At 49.0% G+C, this 24,277-nt stretch overlaps 1 protein-coding gene across 3 annotated transcripts in view; it reads left to right on the top strand.

Annotated features, from left to right (window-relative positions):
* The first annotated feature begins 5,270 nt into the window (after nt 1-5,270).
* Nucleotides 5,271-24,277, top strand: part of LOC147090036 (uncharacterized) — a 33,593-nt gene continuing 14,586 nt past the window's right edge. For 2 of the 3 annotated variants that reach the window (XM_085977214.1, XM_085977215.1), the window contains exons 1-5: nt 5,271-5,482; nt 15,338-15,454; nt 15,577-15,678; nt 17,116-17,244; nt 22,211-22,291. In XM_085977214.1, coding sequence (XP_085833340.1) covers nt 5,359-5,482; nt 15,338-15,454; nt 15,577-15,678; nt 17,116-17,244; nt 22,211-22,291 — 553 coding nt within the window. In that variant the 5' untranslated portion in view covers nt 5,271-5,358. The remainder of the gene's footprint in view (nt 5,483-15,337; nt 15,455-15,576; nt 15,679-17,115; nt 17,245-22,210; nt 22,292-24,277) is intronic. The other variant, XM_085977217.1, reaches the window with a different exon arrangement.

Here is a 24,277-nt window from a genome sequence, read left to right as displayed (position 1 = left end):
GGAGAGGGGCCCGGGTCTGAGGGTGCGAGAGGGGAGAGGGGCCCGGGTCTGTGAGGGGGGGGAGAGGGGCCCGGGTCTGTGAGGGGGGGGGAGAGGGGCCCGGGTCTGTCACAGTGAGAGAGGGGAGGGAGAGCGGGGGGCGGAGAGGGAGGGCGGGGGGGCGGAGAGAGGGAGGGCGGGGGGGGCGGAGAGAGGGAGGGCGGGGGGGCGGAGAGAGGGAGGGCGGGGGGGCGGAGAGAGGGAGGGCGGGGGGGCGGAGAGGGAGCGCGGGGGGGGGCGGAGAGAGGGAGGGCGGAGAGGCGGGGAGCGGAGGGAGGGAGAGCGGGGGGCGGAGAGGGAGCGCGGGGGGGCGGAGAGAGGGAGGGCGGAGAGGCGGGGAGCGGAGGGAGGGAGAGCGGAGGGAGGGAGAGCGGGGGGCGGAGAGGGAGCGCGGGGGGGCGGAGGGCGGAGAGGCGGGGAGCGGAGGGAGGGAGAGCGGGGAGCGGAGGGAGGGAGAGCGGGGGGCGGAGAGGGAGCGCGGGGGGGCGGAGAGAGGGAGGGCGGAGAGGCGGGGAGCGGAGGGAGGGAGAGCGGGGAGCGGAGGGAGGGAGAGCGGGGGCGGAGAGGGAGCGCGGGGGGGCGGAGAGAGGGAGGGCGGAGAGGCGGGGGGCGGAGGGAGGGAGAGCGGGGGGCGGAGGGAGGGAGAGCGGGGGGCGGAGAGGGAGCGCGGGGGGGCGGAGAGAGGGAGGGCGGAGAGGCGGGGAGCGGAGGGAGGGAGAGCGGGGGGCGGAGGGAGGGAGAGCGGGGGGCGGAGAGGGAGCGCGGGGGGGCGGAGAGAGGGAGGGCGGAGAGGCGGGGAGCGGAGGGAGGGAGAGCGGGGGGCGGAGAGCGGGGAGCTCAGGAGGGCGGGGGCGGAGAGAGGGAGGGGGGAGAGGGAGCGCGGGGGCAGAGAGGGGGAGGGAGTGCGGATGGAGAGGGGGTGATGTTGTTATGTGACCACCCATTCTCAGCTGGGTATTTTATGTGACGCCCATTCTGGGGTGGGAACGTTTAGTGACTTTCTGCAGATGCTTCATGTGATAGATAAGATGGGAGCCAGTCTAACTGGATTCTGCCGTCCCGGAGTAGTGTGCACTAATTTTGGAGAGGAAATTCAATGGCCATTTCTTTCTCTGTCTCCTCTACCCGTCCCCTGCATGGCTCCACTTTAATTATTCTCTTTAATTTATCCACGTAACAGAATATTTGGCTGTTATTCTCTCATGTTATGTCTTTTTTTTAGTTTATTCGACGCATGGTAGCCGAGAGCATATTAATACACAACATATTGCTGCTACCAGGTATTCTACTGTTCTTCTGGCCGGATACAGCGGTCCAACGCCTCAATTGGGAACTTCGGTCAGATGGTCAATTGTTCGACCTTCCCGTCAAATACTTATTTTGCTTCATACTCTCGGGTCAGCTGATGTTCATTTCCATGAGTATTACAGACACCGAATAAATTACAATACAGAGAATGGGTCTATCCAGCTGAAGAATGCAGATCTGCCTGACAGTGGCATTTATGAGACCATCTTAGCATTCGGTGGGTCTCCTGAAAACAAGAGTTTCTTTAATAGTATCCTGGTAGTTCAAGGTAAGGGTAACTGATAGATGTTGTACCATATGTGGGAAACAGCTTTCTGTCCCTCCCTGCCTGACATTTGTTAAAAGCTCATTCTCACTTTCAGTCTGCCTGCCTAATCCTCACTCTGTCTGTCTCTCTCTCTCTCTCTCTTTCCCCCGCTGACCTGTTTACTCATTGGTCAACATCTGTCTTTTTACCATCTTTGAATAAGATTGTTCCCAACAATAATTAACTTGTCTAAAGGTTCTGCCAACACCATGTTGCTAACAACTGATTTTACTCCATAGAAGTGCCAATTCAGTGCGGATTGTAAAAGCTTCTACAGGTATGTGGAAAGGAAAAGACTGGCGAAGGTAAATGTAGGTCCGTTACAGTCAGAGACGGGAGAATTTATAATGGGGAATGAGGAAATGGCAGAGAAATTAAATAAAGACTTTGTTTCTGTCTTCACGGAGGAAGACACAAAAAACCTCCCAGAAATACGAGAAAACCAAGGGTGTGACGAGAATGAGAAACTTAAAGAAATTATTAGTAAAAAAAAACAGTACTAGCAAAATTAATTGGACTAAAAGTCGATAAATCCCAAGGACCGGATGACCTGCATCCTCGGGTTTTGAAAGAGGTGGCCATTGGGATTGCGAACGCATTGGTTGTCATCTTCCAAAATTCTACAGATTCTGGAACGGTTCCTGCAGATTGGAGGATAGCAAATGTAACCCCGCTGTTTAAGAAAGGAGGCAGAGAGAAAACAGGGAACTACAGACCTGTTAGCCTCACATCAGTAGTTGGGAAAATGCTGGAATCTATTATAAAGGATGCAATGAGATCCCTAAGGGCACTTAGAAACTAATTGGGCAGAGTCGACATGGATTAATGAAAGGGAAATCCTGTTTGACAAACCTATTGGTGTTCTTTGAGGATGTAACTAGTGGAGTAGACAAAGGGGAACCGGTAGATGTGTATCTGGATTTTCAGAAGGCCTTTGATAAGGTCCCACATAAGAGGTTGGTGAACAAAATTAGGGCACATGGAATTGGAGGTAATGTACTAGCATGGATTGAGAATTGGTTAACAGACAGAAAACAGAGTAGAGATAAACGGGTCTTTTTCAGGATGGCAGGCTGTGACTAATGGGGCACCGCAATGATCAGTGCTTGGGCCCCAGCTATTCACAATCTATATCGATGATTTGGATGAGGGGACTAAATGTAACATTTCCAAATTTGCTGCTGATACAAAGCTAGGCGGCAGTGTCAGTTGTGAAGAGGATGTGAAGAGGCTTCAAGGGGATCTTGACAGGCTCAGTGAGTGGGCGAGAAAATGGAAGATGGAATATACTGTAGATAAATGTGAAGTTATCCACTTTGGTAGAAAAAACAGAAAGGCAGAGTATTTCCTAAATGGTGAAAGACTGGGGAATGCAGATGTGCAAAGGGACCCGGGTGTGCTTGTACATGAGTCACTGAAAGTGAATGTGCAGGTGCAGCAAGCCATTAGGAAGGCAACTGGTATGCTGGCCTTCATTACAAGAGGATTTGAGTACAGGAGTAAAGATGTCTTACTCCAATTATATCGGGCCTTGGTGAGACCATACCTGGAGTACTGTGTACAATTTTGGTCTCCTTACCTAAGGAAGGATATACTTGCCATAGAGGAATGCAGCAGCTCTTAAAGGGCCAAAAGCCTGAGTACTGTGCCAGAGAAGAGATCAGTCGGAGATGTGAGGACTGCCCCTTCACAGGAGGAAGCCTGGGGTTGCTGTTGGGGGACTGCAGCAAACTGTCCATTTATGACACTGATGAAACTCTCCAAACAACCAGTGCACAGTGAGCATGGCAGAGGTCGCCAACAGAGTAAATGCAGTTTCCCACTGCATAGGTTGTAGGAGCAAATCCCTGGAATGAGGAAGAATGCCAAGATGGGGACCCAACAATTTCACTCCATGTGCAGCAAGCATCAGCCCTGAAATATCTACTCAACAACCAGCTGAAGGAAGAGTTCGAACCTGGAATACCTGGTGAAACACACAGTCAAGTGAGGAAGAGTCATTCCAGCTGGCAGCAGAGGAGTATGAGAGAGCCGGCCACAAGGCCACCTCCAGTCCACTCTTAGATGCTGAGTGTCGTCCAGGTCCTGCCTAAAAGAGAAAGCTGCTTTCTGAGCACCATCAATTCACCGAGTCCTTTCAGACTGTGCAAAGAAGCAGCATTGATGTCATCAACTATGGATCCAGAGGATATCCCTGATCGCTCGGGATCCATCCATTTAGGGCACAACAGCCTTGAAACAAAGCCCAGTCCTGGGGAGGATCCAGTGATCAGTGGTGGGTCTTCTGGGCACTCAGCTGCAGATTCCCCCAGAGACGGTGCTGACCTCCTGACAGATGAAGCAGAGCTGCATGGAGGCAACAGGTCTACAATTGTTGGCCATCTGCAGGCATGGACTGGTACTGGAGACTGATCGCTGCACTCACCATATTGGAATAGATTTATGCAGACAGAAATAACTGAGATATTATACAACTTTATACAGCCTATCCCTCCTTTACAGTTTGCTGCTAGCTAGCTGCTTGAGGTACAAGTTAAACACCGCACTAATCAGCTATTTTACTCTTAGACTTTCTCCTTCCAATGCAATCAGTAATAACCGTAGCTGACAACGACACTCTGGGGTTGAATTATCAGTTACAGTATAGAAACATAGAAGATAGGAGCAGGAGTAGGCCATTCGGCCTTTCGAGCCTGCTCCGCCGTTCAACGAGATCATGGCTGATCATCCAAACCCTAGCACCCGGTCCCTACACCGACAGCCATCCCACCCAAGCCCTATCCCCGTAACCCCACGTATTTAATCCCCCCTAACACTAAGGGCCAATTTTTATCATGGCCAATCAACCTAACCCGCACATCTTTGGACTGTGGGAGGAAACCGGAGCACCCGGAGGAAACCCACGCAAACACGGGGAGAATGTGCAAACTCCACACAGACAGTCACCCGAGGCCGGATTTGAACCCGGGTCTCTGGTGCTGTGAGGCAACAGTGCTAACCACTATGCCACCATGCTGCCAAAGTTGTATGGCTTTCAATCTGTCAGCGGCCACCTCAGTACTTTTGATGGGACTGTGCTCCAGTGATATTTTTTGAGCCATCTGTCATTGTTCCCAAATGTGTTTTCCCCTTTCTCTCACCTTCCTGTTGATGCATTGGATTTGCCCTCAGGACCACGTCCCATTGTGTGAATTCTCAACAAATTGTAAATCACGTCAGGAAATAAATTGTGGTTGAGCCCCTGACTCCTTCTGAAGTCTGTTTAGTACCTTTAACTGCAGCAGTGTAAAATGTCACGTTACTTTCTAATTATTAGCACTCCTAATTACATGAAACAATTATTAGTACTCCTGAGGTGACAGATAGATCAGAATAATGACAACGGCCTTCTAACGGTATCTTTATTTAGACCTGGCAGCAAGTCATGTTGCAGCTTTCCCAATGTTGTAAGATGCCCTTTAGAGAGGGTCAGTGAAGGAATTTACCAACAGAACAGTGTTTAAAGACTAACGCACCAAGTTCAATTATTGCCTTCATGTGATCTTTCTCCTTCAACAGACATTTTGCAAACGCCATTGATAATTCAAGATAACATCGCTCCAGCGAATGCTGTTCATCTTAATTGTGTTGTGAAACATGGGGAAACAAATTCAATCTGGTGGATAAAAGACGGTAAACCACTTCAAAGTGATGCAACTTACGAAATGTCGTTTGACAACAGAACACTGGCTGTTAACGCTAGACTACTTAGGAACTGCGAGCTGTACACTTGCGTGATCAGAAACAAGGTCAGCCAGAACGAGAAGTCCCATTTGCTTGTTATCGACGGTACGTTTTATAATTGTCCTATTTAGTATTAATGTGTTACATGATGGGGATTTTAAGAGCTGTGCAGTGTCGCATTTTGGGATGGCCGGAAAGAGATTTTGTTCTAAGTGATGTTCTGATATTGCCACAGGGTTACATTCGTATTACAAGGCTTTAATGTTTGACTCAACATTACAGCCAGCAGACCTTAAACAAAGATCACAGTCGCCAGTATATAACAAGGGGTCTCTCCTGCAACCTTTGGGTCTTGCTATTACTCCAGTAGATATTGGTTGGTAAAGATGAACTCTGGATTAAGTGGGACGTGTGACCAGTGACACTTGTAAGATAATAATGATCTCTGAGTTCTTGGACAAGACACCAATAGGCAGCAGCCAGTATGTTTGAGCAATAGATCGAGATTTATTAAGCATACAGCGTAATATACTTAATATTAGGCGATAGTTTTAACGAGTAGCTCACAGCCCTGGGTCCCTGGAACCTCTCGGACACAGATGATGTCGTCTTAAGTCTGTTCTTTTGTTCTCGCAGTAAGTCTGTGTAAAGTTGTTCTTTGGGTATCGAGGTTTTAACCCTTTTCTTATCAAAAGTTGGTTTGGCCAGTGTCCCTATATGGTCTTTAACAAAATCATCTTTTTTAATTGGTTCTATTGGTCAAAATACCATTGTCACTCAGACTAAGGTAGCATCCCGCCTTTCCAGTACTTTTCCACCAACTTTGCCATGTTCAGTGTTATCTTGTTTATAGTTTTTCACCCCATTGGAATTTACTTTATCGCTTTCATTTCTAGTTTCCCTGGTACAAGGCCTTTCTATACCAAGGGCCCATATCAGCGCCGTTTCACTAGTCTCGAGGTATCCAAACTATCTCACTTTAATCGACCAGATAAATACCTTATCTCCATGATCTCTCTCATTTTATCTCCTTATACTAATTATTTTTAAAATATCGTTGCAATTAGTTTTGTTACGCAGATTCTAATTTCTACTTAGCATTATAATATGTTATTTAATGATTTAACCGTCACTCGTAGTCTGTGGTTGTTTCTTATCAAAACTGCTTTTGACTGCAGCTACACTGAACAATTCTTAGCTTTTTAGTTACCCAGGAGTAATTATGGGTAATATTATTTGGTCAATGGTTGCACTTGAAGTTATACATATGATTCTCGTCTAGTAAAATCTTTAAATATCAGCCTTTCGTACACACTAAATCTGAGCAAATAACTAGTGCAAGACCAGTGTACTCTTTTTGAGCAACCCATAAACAGATATACTGTAAATAAACTTAAAACATTAAATGAAACTTACCAAATTAAATTAAAATTTGGTTGCTGGGGTTGATGAAGCACTCGAGTGTCCCCGGCACCCAGGGGTCTCGGAAGGCCTCGAGCACACCGGCGGACACCACGTGCTCCATCTCCAGGGCCACCCGGGCGTGAACATAGCCGCGGAAGAGAGGCAGGCAGTCGGGCCGAATGACCCCCTCGACCGCCCGCTGCCTGGACCAGTTGATGGCCACTTTGGCCAGGCCCAGGAATAGTCCTACGGAGGGGGGGGTACTCCGACTTGCCCGCTCCCCTCCGCACCGGGTGACCGAAGATCAGGAGCGTGGGACTGAAGTGCAGCCAAAAATCGAGGAGCAGTCCCTTCAAATAGAGGAAGAGGGGCTGCAACCTCTCACATTCGATATATACGTGGAACACGGACTCCACCAGGCCACAGAAAAGGCAGGTGGCCTGGGAGTCTGTGAACCGACTTAAAACTTTATTACACGGGACTGCTCCATGCAACACCCTCCAGGCCAAGTCCACAATAGATAAAGGGAGGACTCACGCATATGGAGCCCTCCATTGGGGACACCTGCCTCTTCCGGATGGCAGGATACAAGAACAGTATGATGTGAAACAAGCATACAGCCAGACTAAGAGACTGGACCCTTGTACACAGATCACACACTGCGGAATATTCCCTTGTACACAGACCCACACACTGTGGAATATTCCCCTGTACACAGACCCACACACTGTGGAATATTCCCTTGTACACAGACCCACACACTGTGGAATATTCCCCTGTACACAGACCCACACACTGTGGAATATTCCCCTGTACACAGACCCACACACTGTGGAATATTCCCTTGTACACAGACCCACACACTGTGGAATATTCCCTTGTACACAGACCCACACACTGTGGAATATTCCCTTGTACACAGACCCACACACTGTGGAATATTCCCTTGTACACAGACCCACACACTGTGGAATATTCCCGTGTACACAGACCCACACACTGTGGAATATTCCCGTGTACACAGACCCACACACTGTGGAATATTCCCTTGTACACAGACCCACACACTGTGGAATATTCCCTTGTACACAGACCCACACACTGTGGAATATTCCCTTGTACACAGACCCACACACTGTGGAATATTCCCGTGTACACAGACCCACACACTGTGGAATATTCCCCTGTACACAGACCCACACACTGTGGAATATTCCCTTGTACACAGACCCACACACTGGAATATTCCCTTGTACACAGACCCACACACTGGAATATTCCCTTGTACACAGACCCACACACTGTGGAATATTCCCTTGTACACAGACCCACACACTGTGGAATATTCCCCTGTACACAGACCCACACACTGTGGAATATTCCCCTGTACACAGACCCACACATTGTGCAATAGTCCCTTGTACCCTGCAGCATACGGTACTTAAGGAAGTCGCCGTAGAAATAGTAGATGCATTGCTGGTCATCTTCCAAAATTCTATAGACTCTGGAACAGTTTGGAGGGTAGCTGATGTAACCCCACTATTTTAAAAAGGTGGCAGAGAGAAAATGGGGAATTATTGACCAGTAAGCCTGACGTCGGAAGTTGGGAAAATGCTAGAGTCCATTATAAAATATGGAATAACAGAGTACTTGGATAACAGTGACTGACAGGATCGGACAAAGTCAACATGGATTTACAAAATGTAAGTCGTGCTTGACTAATCTACTGGAATTTTTTGAGTATCTAACTGGTAGAATAGATAAGGGAGAACCAGTGGATGTGATGTATTTGGACTTTCAGAAGGCTTTCGATAAGAGATTGGCATGCAAAGTTAAAGCACATGGGATTCGGGTAAGGTACTGACTTGGATAGAGAAATGGTTGGCAGACAGGAACCAAAGAGTTGGTATAAACGGGTATTTTTCCAAGTGGCAAGCCATGACTAGTGGGGTAGCGCAGAGATCGATGCTAGGACCCCAGCTATTCACAATATATATTCATGATCTAGATGAGGGAACTAGATGTAATATCTCCAAGTTTGCAGACGACACAAAGCTGGGTGGGCGTGTGTGCTGTGAGGAGGATACAGAGAAACTCCAGTATGATTTGGGCAGTTTGGGTGATTGGGCAGATGCATGGCAGATGCAGTTTAATGTGGATACATGCGAGGTTATCCACTTCGGTGGCAAAAACAGGAAGGCAGTTGAATGGCAATAGATTGGGAAAAGGGGAAGTGCAACGAGACCTGGGTGTCCTTGTGCACCAGTCGCTGAAGGTAAGCATGCAGGTGCAGTAGGCGGTTAAGAAGGCAAATGGTATGTTGGCATTCATAGCGAGAGGATTCGAGTACAGTAGCAAGGATGTCTTGCTGCAGTTGTACAGGGCCTTGGTGAGACCACACCTTGAGTATTGTGTGTGGTTTTGGTCACCTTATCTGAGGAAGGATGTTCTTGCCATGGAGGGAGTGCAGCGAAGATTCACCAGACTGATACCTGGGATGGCAGGAATGACGTATGAGCAAAGATTGGGTCATTTAGGCTTATATTCGCTAGAGTTTAGAAGAATGAGAGGGGATCTCATTGAAACTTATAAAATTCTAACAGGACTAGACAGACTAGATGCAGGAAGGATGTTCCCGATGGCGGGGGAGTCCAGAACCAGGGGTCACAGTCTAGGGATAAAGGGTAAGCCATTTAGGACAGAGATGAGGAGGAATTTCTTCACCCAGAGAGTGGTGAACCTGTGGAATTCTCCACCACAGAAGGCAGTTGAGGCCAATTCATTAAATATATTCAAGAAGGAGTTGGATATATTTCTTAAAGCTAAAGGGATCAAGGGGTATGGGGAGAAAGCAGGGACAGGGTACTGAATTTGGATGATCAGCCAGGATCTCATTGAATGGTGGGGCAGGCTCGAGGGGCCGAATGGCCGACTCCTGCTCCTATCTGTGTTTCCCCAGACCCACACTCTGGAATATTCCCTGCTACCCAGGCCACAGAGTGGAATATTCCCTTGTATTCATGAACCTACTCTGTAAATTAATTACCTCATTACAAATGTAATTAATTAAAACAAGGTCATATAGGGATGGCAGTGCGGTGGTGTGCTGCAACTGCAGCATGTGGGTGTTTGTGGAGAGCATTGTGATCCCGGACAACCATGTTTTCAGTAAGTGCCTGCATCTTGAACTTCAGCTCAGAGATTTTGTGCTAGAGTCTGAGGTGCCAACATTGTGGGGCATCTGGGATGGGGAGAGTTACCTGGACACTTTGATCCAGAAGGCAGTCACACCTCTTAGGTTAGGTAGTCTTCTTAGGCAGTCCCTTGGAACCGAGGATGACTTGCTTCCACACTAAAAATGAGTTCTCAGGTGACTGATGAGTCCAATGCGGGACCTACAGTCTCTGTCACAGGTGGGGCAGATGGTGGTTGAAGGGGCGGGTGGGTGGGGTGCTTGGGTTGCCTTGCGCTGCCTGCGCTTGGCTTCCGCTTGCTCCCGGCGAAGAGACTCGAGGTGTTCGGCACCTTCCCGGATGCTTCTCCTCCACTTTGTGCAGTCTTGGGCCAGGGATTCCCAGGTGTCGGTGGGGATGTTACACTTTTTCAAGGAGGCTTTGAGGGTGTCCTTGAAGCATTTCTTCTGCCCACCTGGGGCTCTCTTGCCGTGTCGGAGCTCCAGGTAGAGCGCTTGTTTTGGCAGTCTCGTTTCGGGCATGCGGGCAATGTGACCTGTCCATCGGAGCTGATTGAGCATGGTCAAAACTTCGATGCTGGGGATGTTGGCCTGAGCAAGAACACTGATGTTGGTGCACCTATCCTGCCAATGAATTTGCAGGATCTTGCAAAGGCAGCGTTGGTGGTACCTCTCGGTGCTTTGAGGTGCCTGCTGTACACGGTCTATATCTCTGCGGCATACAGCAGGGCGGGTATCACTATTGCTCTGGTACAGGTCTGGTTAGTGGTCAGGGACAGGAGGGTGTGACTGCAACTCAGGCAGGTAAGGGGTCCACAGGTGCAGTGTTAGAGGAGCCTCAGCCTTTGCCCTTGTCCAACAGGTATGAGGTTCTTGCTGCTTGTGTGGATAAGGGAAAAGCCTGCAGGATGGATGAGCAAGCTGATCATTGTGCAGGAGGCCATTCAAGTTGGAGGAGTGAAAGGGAATGTAGTTGTGGTAGGGGACAGTGTAGTCAGGGGGATAGATACTGTTCTCTGCAGCCACGACCGAGAGTTCCGAAGGTTGTGTTGCCTGCCCGGTGCTGGGGTTAAAGACATCTCCTCATAGCTGGAGGAGAACTTGGAGTGGGAGGGGAAGGATCCAGTTGTCATGGTCTACATAGGAACCAACGACATAGGCTGAACTAGCAATGAGGTTCTGCTGAGGGAGTTTGAGGAGCTGGGATCCAAATTAAAAAGCAGAACCTCAAAGGTAATCTCCGGATTGTTACCTGAGCCATGTGAAAATTGGCAAAGGGACAAACAGATTCGTGGTTAAAATACGTGGCTCCAAGAGTGGTGTGGGTGGAAGGGGTTTCAGTTCATGGGGCTCTTGCACTGGTACTGGAGAAAGAGGGAGCTGTTCCATTGGGACGGGCTCCACTTAAACCGGGCTGGAACCAGTGTCCTGGTGAACTGAATAACTAGGGCAGTAGACAGGGCCTTGTTCTAATGATGGGTGGGTTGGAGGACTCGGGAAAGAGTAAATTTCAAAGCAGCGAGGGAAATGTCAAGGCTCTAGAGCAGAGTAGAGTTTGGGGTAAAAATAAACAGAATGGATCAGGGACAGAGAGTAACAAAGGTAATAGGCATCAGTGACTACGGTGAAATCAGGGAAAAATAGAAAAAGGTCCAAGCTAAATGCACTATATCTGAATGCACGAAGCATTCGCAACAAAATAGATGAATTATTAGTGCAGGTAGAAATTAGTAGGTTTGATCTAATAGCCATTATGGAGACGTGGTTGCAATGTGGCCAAGGTTGGGAACTAAATATTTGAGGATACTTAAATTTTAGAAGAGACAGGCAAATGGAAAAGGAGGAGGGTAGCCCTGATAAAGGATGGGATAAAGACAGTAGAGGAAAGGATCTTAGCTCTGAAAATCAAGAAGTAGAATCAGTTTGGTCTGCCCTATATGTAACTCCAGACCCTCAGTAATGTGGTTGACTCTTAACTGCCCTCTGAAATGGCCCAGCAAACCACTCGGATGTAACAAACCGCTACAAAAAACAATAAAAAGAATGAAACCAAACGGACCACCCGCCATCAACCTCGGCACTGGCTACAGACACGACAATGGCAAACCCAGCCCAGTCGACCCTGCAAAGTCCTCCTCACCAACATCTGGGGACTTGTGCCAAAATTGGGAGAGCTGTCCCACAGACTAGTCAAGCAACAGCCTGACATCGTCATGCTCACAGAATCCTACCTTTCAGCCAATGTCCCGAACACCTCCATCACCATCCCTGGGTACGTCCTGTCCCACAGACAGGACAGACCCACCAGGGGTGGCGACACAGTGGTATACAGTCGGGAAGGAGTGGCCCTGGGACTCCTCAACATTGACTCCGGACCCCATGAAGTCTCATGGCTTCAGGTCAAGCATGGGCAAGGAAACCTCCTGCTGATTACCACCTACCGCCCTCCCTCAGCCGATGAATCAGTACTCCGCCATGTTGAACACCACTTGGAAGAAGCACTGAGAGCAGCAAAGGGCACAGAATGTACTCTGGGTGGGGGACTTCAATGTCCATCACCAAGAGTGGCTCGGTAGCACCACTACTGACCGAGCTGGCCGAGTCCTGAAGGACATAACTGCCAGTCTGGGCCTGTGACAGGTGGTGAGAGAACCAACACGAGGGGAAAACCTACTTGAACTCGTCCTCACCAATCTACCTGTCGTAGATACAACTGTCCATGACAGTATTGGTAGCAGTGACCACCGCACAGTCCTTGTGGAGACGAAGTCCCATCTTCACACTGAGAACACCCTCCATCGTGTTGTGTTGCACTACCACCATGCTAAATGGGATAGATTCAGAACAGATCTAGCAGCTCAAAACTGGGCATCCATGAAGCGCTGTGGGCCATCAGCAGCAGCAGAATAGTATTACACCACAATCTGTAACCTCATTTCCCGGCATATCCCTCACTCTACCATTACCATCAAGCCAGGGGACCAACCGTGGTTCAGTAAGGAGTGTAGAAGAGGAGTACCTAAAAATGAGGAGCCAACCTGGGGAAGCTGCAACACAGGACTACATGCATGCTAAAAAGCAGAAGCAGCATGCTATAGACAGGGCTAAGCAATCCCACAATAAACGGATCAGATCAAAGCTATGCAGTCCTGCCACATCCAGTCGTGAATGGTGGTGGACCATTAAAGAACTAACGGGAGGAGGAGGCTCCGTGATTATCCCCATCCTCAATGATGGTGGAGCCCAGCACATGAGTGCAAAAGACAAGGCTGAAGCATTTGCAACCATCTTCAGCCAGAAGTGCTGAGTGGATGATCCATATCGGCCTCCTCCTTTGGTCCCCACCATCTCAGAAGCCAGTCTTCAGCCAATTCGATTCACTCTACGTGATATCAAGAAACGTCTGAGCGCACTGGATACAGCAAAGGCTGTGGGCCCCGACAACATCCCAGCTGTCGTACTGAAGACTCCTGCTCCAGAACTAGCTGCGCCTCTAGCCAAGCTATTCCAGTACAGCTACAACACTGGCATCTACCCGACTATGTGGAAAACTGCCCAGGTATGTTCTGTCCACAAAAAGCAGGACAAATACAATCCCACAATTACTGCCCCATCAGTCTACTCTCAATCATCAGTAAAGTGATGGAAGGTGTCATCGACAGTGCTATCAAGCAGCACTTACTCACCAATAACCTGCTCGCTGATGCCCGGTTTGGGTTCCGCCAAGACCACTCGGCTCCAGACCTCATTGCAGCCTTGGTCCAAACATCGACAAAGGAGCTGAATTCCAGAGGTGAGGTGGGAGTGACTGCCCTTGACATCAAGACAGCATTTGACCGAGTGTGGCATCAAGGAGCCCTAGTAAAACTGAAGTCAATGGGAATCAGGGAGAAAATGCTCCACTGGCTAGAGTCATACCTAGCACAAAGGAAGATGGTTGTGGTGGTTGAAGGTCAATCATCACAGCCCCCAGGACATCGCTGCAGGAGTTCCTCAGGGCAGTGTCCTAGGCCTAACCATCTTCAGCTGCTTCATCAATGACCTTCCCTCCAACATAAGGTCAGAAATGGGGATGTTCGCTGATGACTGCACAGTGTTCAGCACCATTCACAACTCCTCAGATAATGAAGCAGTCCATGCCCGCATGCAACAAGACCTGGATGACGTTGAGGCTTGGGCTGATAAGCGGCAGGTAATATTCGCACCAGAGAAGTGCCAGGCAATGGCTATCTCCAACAAGCGAGAGTCTAACCACCACCCCTTGACATTCAATGGCATTACCATCGCCGAGTCCCCCACTATCAACATCCTGGGGGTCACCATTAACCAGAAACTTAACTGGACCAGCCACATAAATACTGTGGCAACAAGAGCAGGTCAGAGGCTGGGTATTCTGCGGCGAGTGTCTCACTTCCTGACTCACCAAATCCTTTCTATCATCTACAAGGCACAAGTAAGGAGTGTGATGGAATACGCTCCACTTGAGTATTGGATGAGTGCAGCTCCAACAGCACTCAGGAAGCTCGACACCATCCAGGACAAAGCAGCCTGCTTGATTGGCATCCCATCTACCACCTTAAACATTCACTCCCTGCACCACCGGCGCACCGTGGCTGCAGTGTGTACCATCTACAAGATGCACTGCAGCAACTCGCCAAGGCTTCTTCGGCAGCACCTCCCAAACCCGCGATCTCTACCACCTAGAAGGACAAGGGCAGCAGGCGCATGGGAACGCCACCGCCTCCCAAGTTCCCCTCCAAGTCACACACCATCCTGACTTAGAAGTATATCGCCGATCCTTCATCATCGCTGGGTCAAAATCCTGGAACTCCCTCCCTAACAGCACTGTGGGAGCACCTTCACCACACGGACTGCTGCGGTTCAAGAAGGTGGATCACCACCACCTTCTCAAGGGCAACTAGGGATGGGCAATAAATGCTGGCCTTGACAGCGATGCCCACATCCCATAAACGAATAAAAAACATACTGAGACTGGGCCCCAAGAGCCTGTGGGTGGTGCACAGTAGAGCCCAGTTAGGAGGGAAGATAAAAATAAGCAGAATCAGTGCACTGGTTCCCGTGGCTACTCATCGGTAGGAAATGGTCCATTTCCCTTGGAACCATAAGCCCACCAACAAACACCATCTCCTCAGGGCAGAAGGATATCTGTAAATATGGCTTTGCAAGCTCCAACCACATGCCAAGAACAAAATAACTAAATAAAGGGGCAAGGAAAAGATTCTAAACAGCAAAGTGGAATGAAGAAGCTCGGGTAGTGTCTGCTGGCTTGATGTTACATTGGGTTGTGACGTATATTTCCGTGATTTGTGCTGTGATAGATTGATATCAGTTTCCTGTTTCAGGATTGCTGTTACTCCATCAGTTCTCGCTCGTAGCATCAGTCATTGCCCTGCTTAGCACGTCCACATCCTTTGCTGCAGCAGTTTTCATACTTTTTCGTGCCCTAGAGAGTTACAGAGGTAACCTGCACTTTCTGTGCATCCTATTATATCACACGCTTGTGCACTTAAAAATATTCTCAGACTTTAACTTATTGATATTCTGTGAAATTAATGTCCCTTCCATTTGTTTGTATTTCTAGTTCACAAGCAACATGTGCAGCTCACTGCTGTTTTTGTGTTCTCCCAAATGCTCTCCTTTATCTCGGTGTTGACAGCAGCCCTGTTCTGTATGCTTGATCCAGGTAAGTGTCCTGTTTTTGTATTTAAATTCGTACTCCAGCCACATTTCTATACCGTTTGTCAGAAAGTCTGAAGGCAGGAAGAAACCATGGTCTCTCCAACCCACCTTCCCGCTGTCCCAGCAGTTGTGAAAGAACGCAATAGCTTGCATTTATATAGCGCCTTATGAGGTCCTCGGGACATCCCAAAGCACGTGGTGTAGTCTCTGTGGCTATTTAAGCAAACCACAGCAAACAGCAAATGTATGAATGACCAGGTCATCTGATTTGGTGATGTTGTTTGAGGGAAGAACATTGGCCCGGGCAATTATTTGCTCTTCACATAGTACCAACGGATCTTTTACATGATAGATGGAGTCTCACCTAAATGTTTTTCGTTGTCCTAGTTGAGGGATAAATGTTGGCCAGGAGAACTTCCCTGCTCTTCAGTTAGTGTCATTGGATCTTTTACGTCCATCAAAAGAGGCAGATGGGGCTTCAGTTTAACATCTCATTCAAAAGTCAATGCTTTATTCAGGGAGTGTCACACTGAAGTGTCACCCTAGGTTAGGTGCTCAAGTCCCAGAGTGGGGCTTGAGCCCACAAACCTCTGACTCTGAGATGAGTCGAGGCTTACAGTTAATCTTGAAGACCTTGGGCCCAGAAATTCGGGTCTCCACGGGTGAGTACGCGCTGGGTACTCTCCCGTAGGCCCAACGCAAGTGCCGGTTTCATGCATGCTCTGCGCATGCGCGGGTAACCGGAACTTCCGTTGCCTTAAAGGAAGGGGTTGACAGGTGGAACGCGTGCGCCGGAGAGGCAGCGTGTGCGCCTGGAACTTCCGTTTATTTTCCAGGTTTCTCCAGGAGTTACACATGTGAAAAGCAGGCACAAGGCCTGCTTTTAACAAGGTAAGTGGTGAATTAATTAAAATTAAAACATTTTTTCCACAGGTTTATTATTTTTAAATACTTTAAAGAAAGGTAAGTTTATTTTTAACCCTGTTAGAAAATGTAATTAATTTTTTCAAAAATTTAAATTATTGTTTAAAATAGTTATTTTATGTAATTTATAGTTACTTTAAAAATTTAAAAAAAAAAAAAAATCATTTGAAGTTTTAGTGATGTTTTGGGGCTTATAGTATTTATAGTTTTGACAGCTCTTCCTGTCAATTTTATGAATGGGCATTCCCTGCTACCATTGGCTCTCCATGGCCCACGTGATCCCAGGGGATGCTTCAAACTAACTGCGCCCCTGGGATACGCAAGCAATCCCACGCGGGCCCACAGCTCAACAGCCGGCGCGCTAGGTAAGTGCAGGTCGGGGGCTTGCACCCGCGGGAAGCCCCCGACCCGAATTTCTGGGCCCAAGATTTCCTCTGACAAGTAGCCATTAATTTTCTGTTACACAATCTGCTTAATACTCTTCATTTCACACACTCTTTATTTTGTCCTGTTCTAGACTACCCCACAGCATACAGAGCTACCGAAGGTTTTGGATTTCTCTTGGTTTCAGCAATGATTGTTTATATTCTCTTCCTTTATCTGCATCCTGAAAATCAGCTCAAAAGATCATTTTTGATAAAGAAGCGTAAGTTTAAACAGTAATATTTTGTTTGTGATTATTTGTTCTGATATTCTCCCTCTCCCCAACTCATAAGTTATGCCTGAGTATCCTGGTCCTGAAAGTCCAGTGAGGAGGGCGGATCCAGCCAGAGACCAGAATTTGGGATGGGCCATGGATCCACCCCAGCTTACACGCCGATTAAATTTCCGGCTGAAGTAGAGAGCGGTTTGAGAAGTGCCCGTCCTCTAAAGTGTGCAGCCATGCAGATGGTGAATTTTGGACTGGATGATGGCTCCTGTCCTGGAGGCAGCCCCTGTAAAGAAAGTCTGTGTGGAACCCGTGGCTTTGTCAGGCACTGGGTAACAGGCAGGAATAGGTTCTTCAAGGGGAACTGTATTGATTTCTTTGTGGGTTCAATGACGAGACATTTATGAAAGAGAATGTCTTTTAATCTAAAGTCTGTTCAACTCTTTATACAGCATTTCAGGAGACATCATGCTAGTGATGCATCTAGAACGAAACTGAAACTAAACTGAACTGCCTTGCTTGTCTCGGTCACATGCCCTCTGCTGGTCAGGCACAAGCAATCAATACATGCAAACATGCTGTTAAGGCATCATAATCGAACAGGCAAATACCATCTCTATTTGCTGATATCATTACAGGAACCACAAACCTCCTGCTTTCATTTCTGTTTGCTTGGTGTTTTTGTAAAGTTTAATCAGGACAGCACTTCAGGTGCTTCAAGCTTTATTTTGGAGTGAAGAGTATTTCATCACACTCCTGATGAGCCGTGTACGTGGTGGACAAGCTTTGATGGGTCAAGAGGTGAGCCACGTGTCACAGATATGGCTGGTGCAGTTAAACTTCTGATCAGTGGTGAGCCTCAAGGACTTGAGGGTGGGGGGACTTGATGGCGGTGTGATTTTAGGTCAGGGACAGATGGCTGAGCTTTCTCTTGTTTGAGATGGTCATTGCCTGCCACTTGGAAGCCCAAAGCTGGATGTTATCCAGGTCTTTCTGCGTGCAGGCATGGCCTGCGTCATTATCGGAGGTATTGTGAATGGAGCTGCGTTCTGTGCAATCATCAGTGAACAGCCCCACTCCTCATCGTATGGTGGAGGTAAGGTCATTGATGAGGGAGTTGAAGATGGTTGGGTCGAGGACACCTCTCTGAGCTAGGGCTGTAATGTTTCACCGCTGACGACCACAATCATCTTCCTTGTGTCAGGTATGGTTACAGCCATTTGGAGGGTATGCCCTTTGACTCCAATTGACCTTGGTTTTAAGAGGGCTCCTTGGTGTTATACTTAGCTAAATGCTGCCTCAAAGGCAGCTACACTCCTACTTTGGCACTCAGCCGTTGCCTCCATGTCTGGATCAAAACTGTGACGGGCTCAAGTGATAAGTGGTTCAGGCAGAACCCAAACTGAGCATTGGTGAGCAGATTGTTGGTGAGCAAGTGTCACTTGATGGCACTACTGATGACTCATTCCATCACTTTACCAATGACTGGGAGGAGGAGGATCAGAGTGTAATTGGACGGGTAAGATTGATCCATTTATTTGCAGATACGATACGCCTGGTGAAGGACTGGAGTCGCATGTAACCCAGATAGAGGTGGCAGACTCCCTTCCCTGAAGGACATCAGTGAACCAGTTGGGTTTCCCACGACAATCCAGCACTCTTCATGGTTATTTTCCTGGTGCCAGCCCACTAGTTAACAGATGTATTGAGTTCAGTTTTACAACTTTCAGTGGTGGGATTTCCACTCATGACCTCTTGTTGCTCACCCAGTATTAAAAGCACCTCATAGTGCTGCTCTTGGTGAGTGTACTCCTCCTCTCAGGGCACTAATTGATAGGATGGACCTCCAATTTACTGCATCACCAGGTTTGGGTGCACAGCAGCCTGATCCACAGACCAACTCCCACTTGTGAAGGCAACTGAGTCCTATGAGTTCTCCTGTGCTGCTGCCATGAAGGAGAGCAGGCTCCATGGAGCACTCTCTTACTATCCCACTAAGTGGGGTCGAGACACTGGTGACCGCTGGTCTGTGGGAGAGCAGGCTCCATGGAGCACTCTCTTACTGTCCCACTAAGTGGGGTCAGGACACTGGTGACTGCTGGTCTGTGGGAGAGCAGGCTCCATGGAGCGCACTCTTACTATCCCACTGTAAGTGGGGTCGGGACACTGGTGACCTCTGGTCTGTGGGAGAGCAGGCTCCATGGAGCACTCTCTTACTATCCCACTGTAAGTGGGGTCGGGACACTGGTGACCGTTGGTCTGTGGGAGAGCAGGCTCCATGGATCACTCTCTTACTATCCCACTGTAAGTGGGGTCGGGACACTGGTGACGCTGGTCTGTGGGAGAGCAGGCTCCATGGAGAGCACTCTTACTATCCCACTGTAAGTGGGGTCAGGACACTGGTGACTGCTGGTCTGTGGGAGAGCAGGCTCCATGGAGCGCACTCTTACTATCCCACTGTAAGTGGGGTCGGGACACTGGTGACCTCTGGTCTGTGGGAGAGCAGGCTCCATGGAGCACTCTCTTACTATCCCACTGTAACTGGGGTCAGGACACTGGTGACCTCTGGTCTGTGGGAGAGCAGGCTCCATGGAGCGCACTCTTACTATCCCACTGTAAGTGGGGTCAGGACACTGGTGACCGCTGGTCTGTGGGAGAGCAGGCTCCATGGAGCGCACTCTTACTATCCCACTGTAAGTGGGGTCAGGACACTGGTGACTGCTGGTCTGTGGGAGAGCAGGCTCCATGGAGCACTCTTATTATCCCACTAAGTGGGGTCAGGACACTGGTGACCGCTGGTCTGTGGGAGAGCAGGCTCCATGGAGCGCACTCTTACTATCCCACTGTAAGTGGGGTCAGGACACTGGTGACTGCTGGTCTGTGGGAGAGCAGGCTCCATGGAGCACTCTTATTATCCCACTAAGTGGGGTCAGGACACTGGTGACCGCTGGTCTGTGGGAGAGCAGGCTCCATGGAGCACTCTTACTATCCCACTGTAAGTGGGGTCAGGACACTGGTGACCGCTGGTCTGTGGGAGAGCAGGCTCCATGGAGCGCACTCTTACTATCCCACTGTAAGTGGGGTCGGGACACTGGTGACCGCTGGTCTGTGGGAGAGCAGGCACCATGGAGCGCACTCTTACTATCCCACTGTAAGTGGGGTCGGGACACTGGTGACCGCTGGTCTGTGGGAGAGCAGGCTCCATGGAGCGCACTCTTACTATCCCACTGTAAGTGGGGTCAGGACACTGGTGACCGTTGGTCTGTGGGAGAGCAGACCTAATGGAATCAACTGAGAGCCCTGAAACCATGACGCACTGTCCCTAATATTCTCCAAGCCACTCAGAGTGCTGCTGTGGAGAAATTAGAATCCAGTAGTCATCAATCTTTCCTTTCAGTTTTCCCATGCCGCTGGGCCATGGATATATGTGTCCATGTTGGAGGCACTCGCTGCCCTGGAGGCCTCCCATTTACGGGAGTACGTTTGCACAGCCGTCCGTCACACACGATATGAGGGAGTACTCAAGAGCCTCCTGTGGGTGTTTGATGCTCCACTATTATCCTTCTCTTCATGGCAGGATCCTGAGATCATCGTCCATTCGCTCTAGAGCCAGGGGCTGACTTTTCCTGAGCCTCCCCCAGGGGAATGTCAGGCTCCTCTCCCACTGCCCCATCCTCTGAAAGAAAGGAAGAAAAACTTGCATTTATATCGCAACTTTCACAACCACCGGACGTCCCAAAGTGCTTTACAACCAATGAAGTACTTTTTGAAGTGTAGTTACTGTTGTAATGTAGGAAACACGGCAGCCAATTTGCGCACAGCAAGCTCCCACTAACAGCAATGTGATAATACTAGATAATCTGTTTTAGATGTTGATTGAGGGATAATTATTGGCCTGGACACCGGGGAGAACTCCCCTGCTCCTCTTCGAAATAGTGCCACGGGATCTTTTACGTCCACCTGAGAGAGCAGACAGGGCCTCGGTTTAACGTCTTATCCGAAAGACGGCACCTCCGACAGTGCAGCACTCCCTCAGTACTGCACTGGAGTGTCAGCCTAGGATTTTGTGCTCAAGTCTCTGGAGTGGGACTTGAACCCACAACCTTCTGACTCCGAGGTGAGAGTGTTACCCACTGAGCCACAGCTGATACCCTGTGACCATTTCTCTATGACACTATCTATTTCACTCCACATGTCTCCGGGTCGGTGAGTGATAATGATGGGCTGAATGACCGAGCTGGGAATTTCCAGGGATGTGTCCCAGTGATTGTATCCCTAGAATCTCTTCTTCTGGGCCACCTTCCTCTGAATGCTGTGTTCTTGCGGAGGTCAAAGTGACCAAGACCCCCTGAGAGTAGAACACATTAGGAGGAGGAACGCAGAGATCCGAAGGTTTCGAGGAAGCTTGTCCCGTCACTGAGTTTCCCACAATGTGACCTGACGCTGACTCGAGTCTGCCAGTGTGTGAAAGAATGAGGCAAGCCTACACGGTAGGAAATCTTTCCCCCTCGGCCCGACTATCTCCTCTGATCTCCAGTGGAACTCCTCCATTGCTATAGTGCCCTTGAAGTAGCTTGGTCTCTCCTTTGGTGCCAAACACTTCTGTTTCTCATCAACAACTCCGACTATTGGGATTTGCATTGAGGCTGGGAAATGGTTGGTGATTACTAAACACCTCCAGCTGGGGAAAAAAGGGGTGACGGGCATCCCACTAGCCTGTGTTGGTGCTCCAGTTTGTGTCCCCACACCGCTCAGTGGCAGCAACATGTTATTCCATCTCATTAGCCCCAGTGCAAACTGCCATGCTGGGCTGGCGAAAGTGAACAGTCAAATCCATAGGAAATCTGGATTGTCCTGGTACTAAATTAAAATAGGCAAGTTAATTGTCATTGGCTTCAGCTTGTGTATGTGTCATATGTTCCCCATGTACCTGTGCATGTCTTCAAATTTAATTCCTTGACAGAACATCGTAATATTTTTCTGGTGTACGGAGCCTTTTCTATGATCATTTCAAGCACACCAATTTACCAAGGACAACTAAACAGTGAGTATTGATGATAAAGTGAAAGCAATGATTTCTGTGTACTGGTGTAACTCAGTTCTAAATGGGTCTGAACTGCTGCAAACCCACCAGAATGGTGAAGTGCCAATTGTACTCAATTCCCTGGTCTGAGTTTAACTATTAACAGCACCAAGTGTTCGTGTTGCACAAGTTCAGGGAGCACACACGCGGCAGAAGCTGGTAAAGCAATCAGAATACGAACAAAAAAAGGAAATTCAGAAAAAGTTTGCATAACTGGCCTAAAACACTCTGTGCAGCACTGTACCCTTTGAATTAACTTCTGCTCATATCTCACCCCCTATCAATCCTGGACACCTGAGTTCCTATTTTAACTTGAGACGGAGATCGTGTGGGATGGGGTGTGGGGGATGCACTGGGTGAGCGACAAGTATGGGCCATTTTAACTCCCGAGCCCCATTTCCATTTGACTAACAGGCTGCCTGCCAATCACATTGGGAATCGGGCAACCCACCCACCTGCCCCGCCCACCTGCTGTGCGCAGTTTCAGGTGTGACAACCTGGGCCTATGTAAAGCGGGGATACACCTCTTAAAGCAAGGTTGCATCCCCTGCTTGGAATTTTGCCTGTCCAACTTTGGAGGATTAATTTGCTGCTACCATGAATAGAATGTTTTGCCCCCACTTTTCAGATGCCTCCCTAATAGAGGAAGTTAGGCCAAGTAGGGAGGTCTTTTTCCCCACAAGCTGCAGGAGCATCCCTAGGACCACAGTTGTGTCGGCATAGACCGAGGTGGCTGATGGGGTCAGTGACACCAGAATCATACCATCGACAAGGTACAAGTCTGATGGAATACTCTCCACTTGCCTGGATGGATGCAGTTTCAACAACACTCAAGAAGCTTGACACCATCAAGGACAAACCAGCCCACTTGATTGGAACCCATCCACCACCTTAAACATCCACTCCTTCCACTACCGGCGCTGCAGTGTGTACCATCTACAAGAGGCACTGCAGCAACTTGCCAAGTCTTCGGCGGCACCTCCCAAACCCGCCACCTCCACCACCTAGAAGGACAAGGGCAGCAGGTGCACGGGAGCACCATCACCTCCAAGTCACACACCATCCTGACTTGGAAATATGTCGCTGTTCCTTCATCGTCACTGGGTCAATATATTGGAACTAACAGCACTGTGGGAGCACCTTCACCACACAGACAGTCGTGGTTCACGAAGGAGGCCCAGCGCCGCCACCTCACAGGCCACAAGGGATGAGCAATAAATTGCTCGATATGCTCACATCCAACGTTCCCTATCAGCTGCACAGTTCTCTGCAGGCCCTGCACAGCCCAGGACCAGCTATTCCTGTGTTAAAGTTTACACATGCACCAACCTGTGAATGGGTCACGCACACAAAAGAAATTACAGGGAGCATTGCTCACATCCCCATGATTGAATTAACAAAAAGGACGTGGCTTTAGTGTAGAAAGAGGTTCAATGAGCTCACAGTAGCCGGAAGGCCGAGTACACCCAGTCATCTCTTCAGCTCTCTTAGCAGCTCCTGAAAGCACTCATTTCAGCGCCTCCCACACCACGTTCAACAATTCCCTATCCTCCATCACATCCTTCAACATACACAGCAACACCTGTCCTTCTCATTCCAAACATACTCACCTCTTCTCTTTTCCTCACCATATACTAATGCCTTTCCCTCGCCGCACAGCCACCAACTCTGCCCCCCACTCCTTCCTCATTTCACATTACACACTCTTCCCATTACATTCATCACCTCGCCTTCCTCATTCATAGACACCACAACATTCTGAGGGGGGAGGGTAACAGCCAGAGGTCGTGGTCCATATCGGTACCAACAACATAGGTAGAAAGAGGGATGAGGTCCTGCAGGCAGATTTTAGGGAGCTATGAAAAAGGTTAAAAAGCAGGACCTCAAAGGTAGTAAACTCTGGATTACTCCCGGTGCCAGGTGCAAGTGAGTATAGAAATAGGAGGA

The sequence above is a fragment of the Somniosus microcephalus genome, unplaced genomic scaffold (genome assembly GCF_052327205.1).
Source record: "Somniosus microcephalus isolate GS21.2 unplaced genomic scaffold, FLI_Smic_1.0 unresolved_chr4, whole genome shotgun sequence".
NCBI classification, from domain to species: Eukaryota; Metazoa; Chordata; class Chondrichthyes; order Squaliformes; family Somniosidae; genus Somniosus; species Somniosus microcephalus.
Note: the sequence above shows the minus strand (reverse complement) of the source record. Positions and strands in the feature narration are given on the sequence as shown.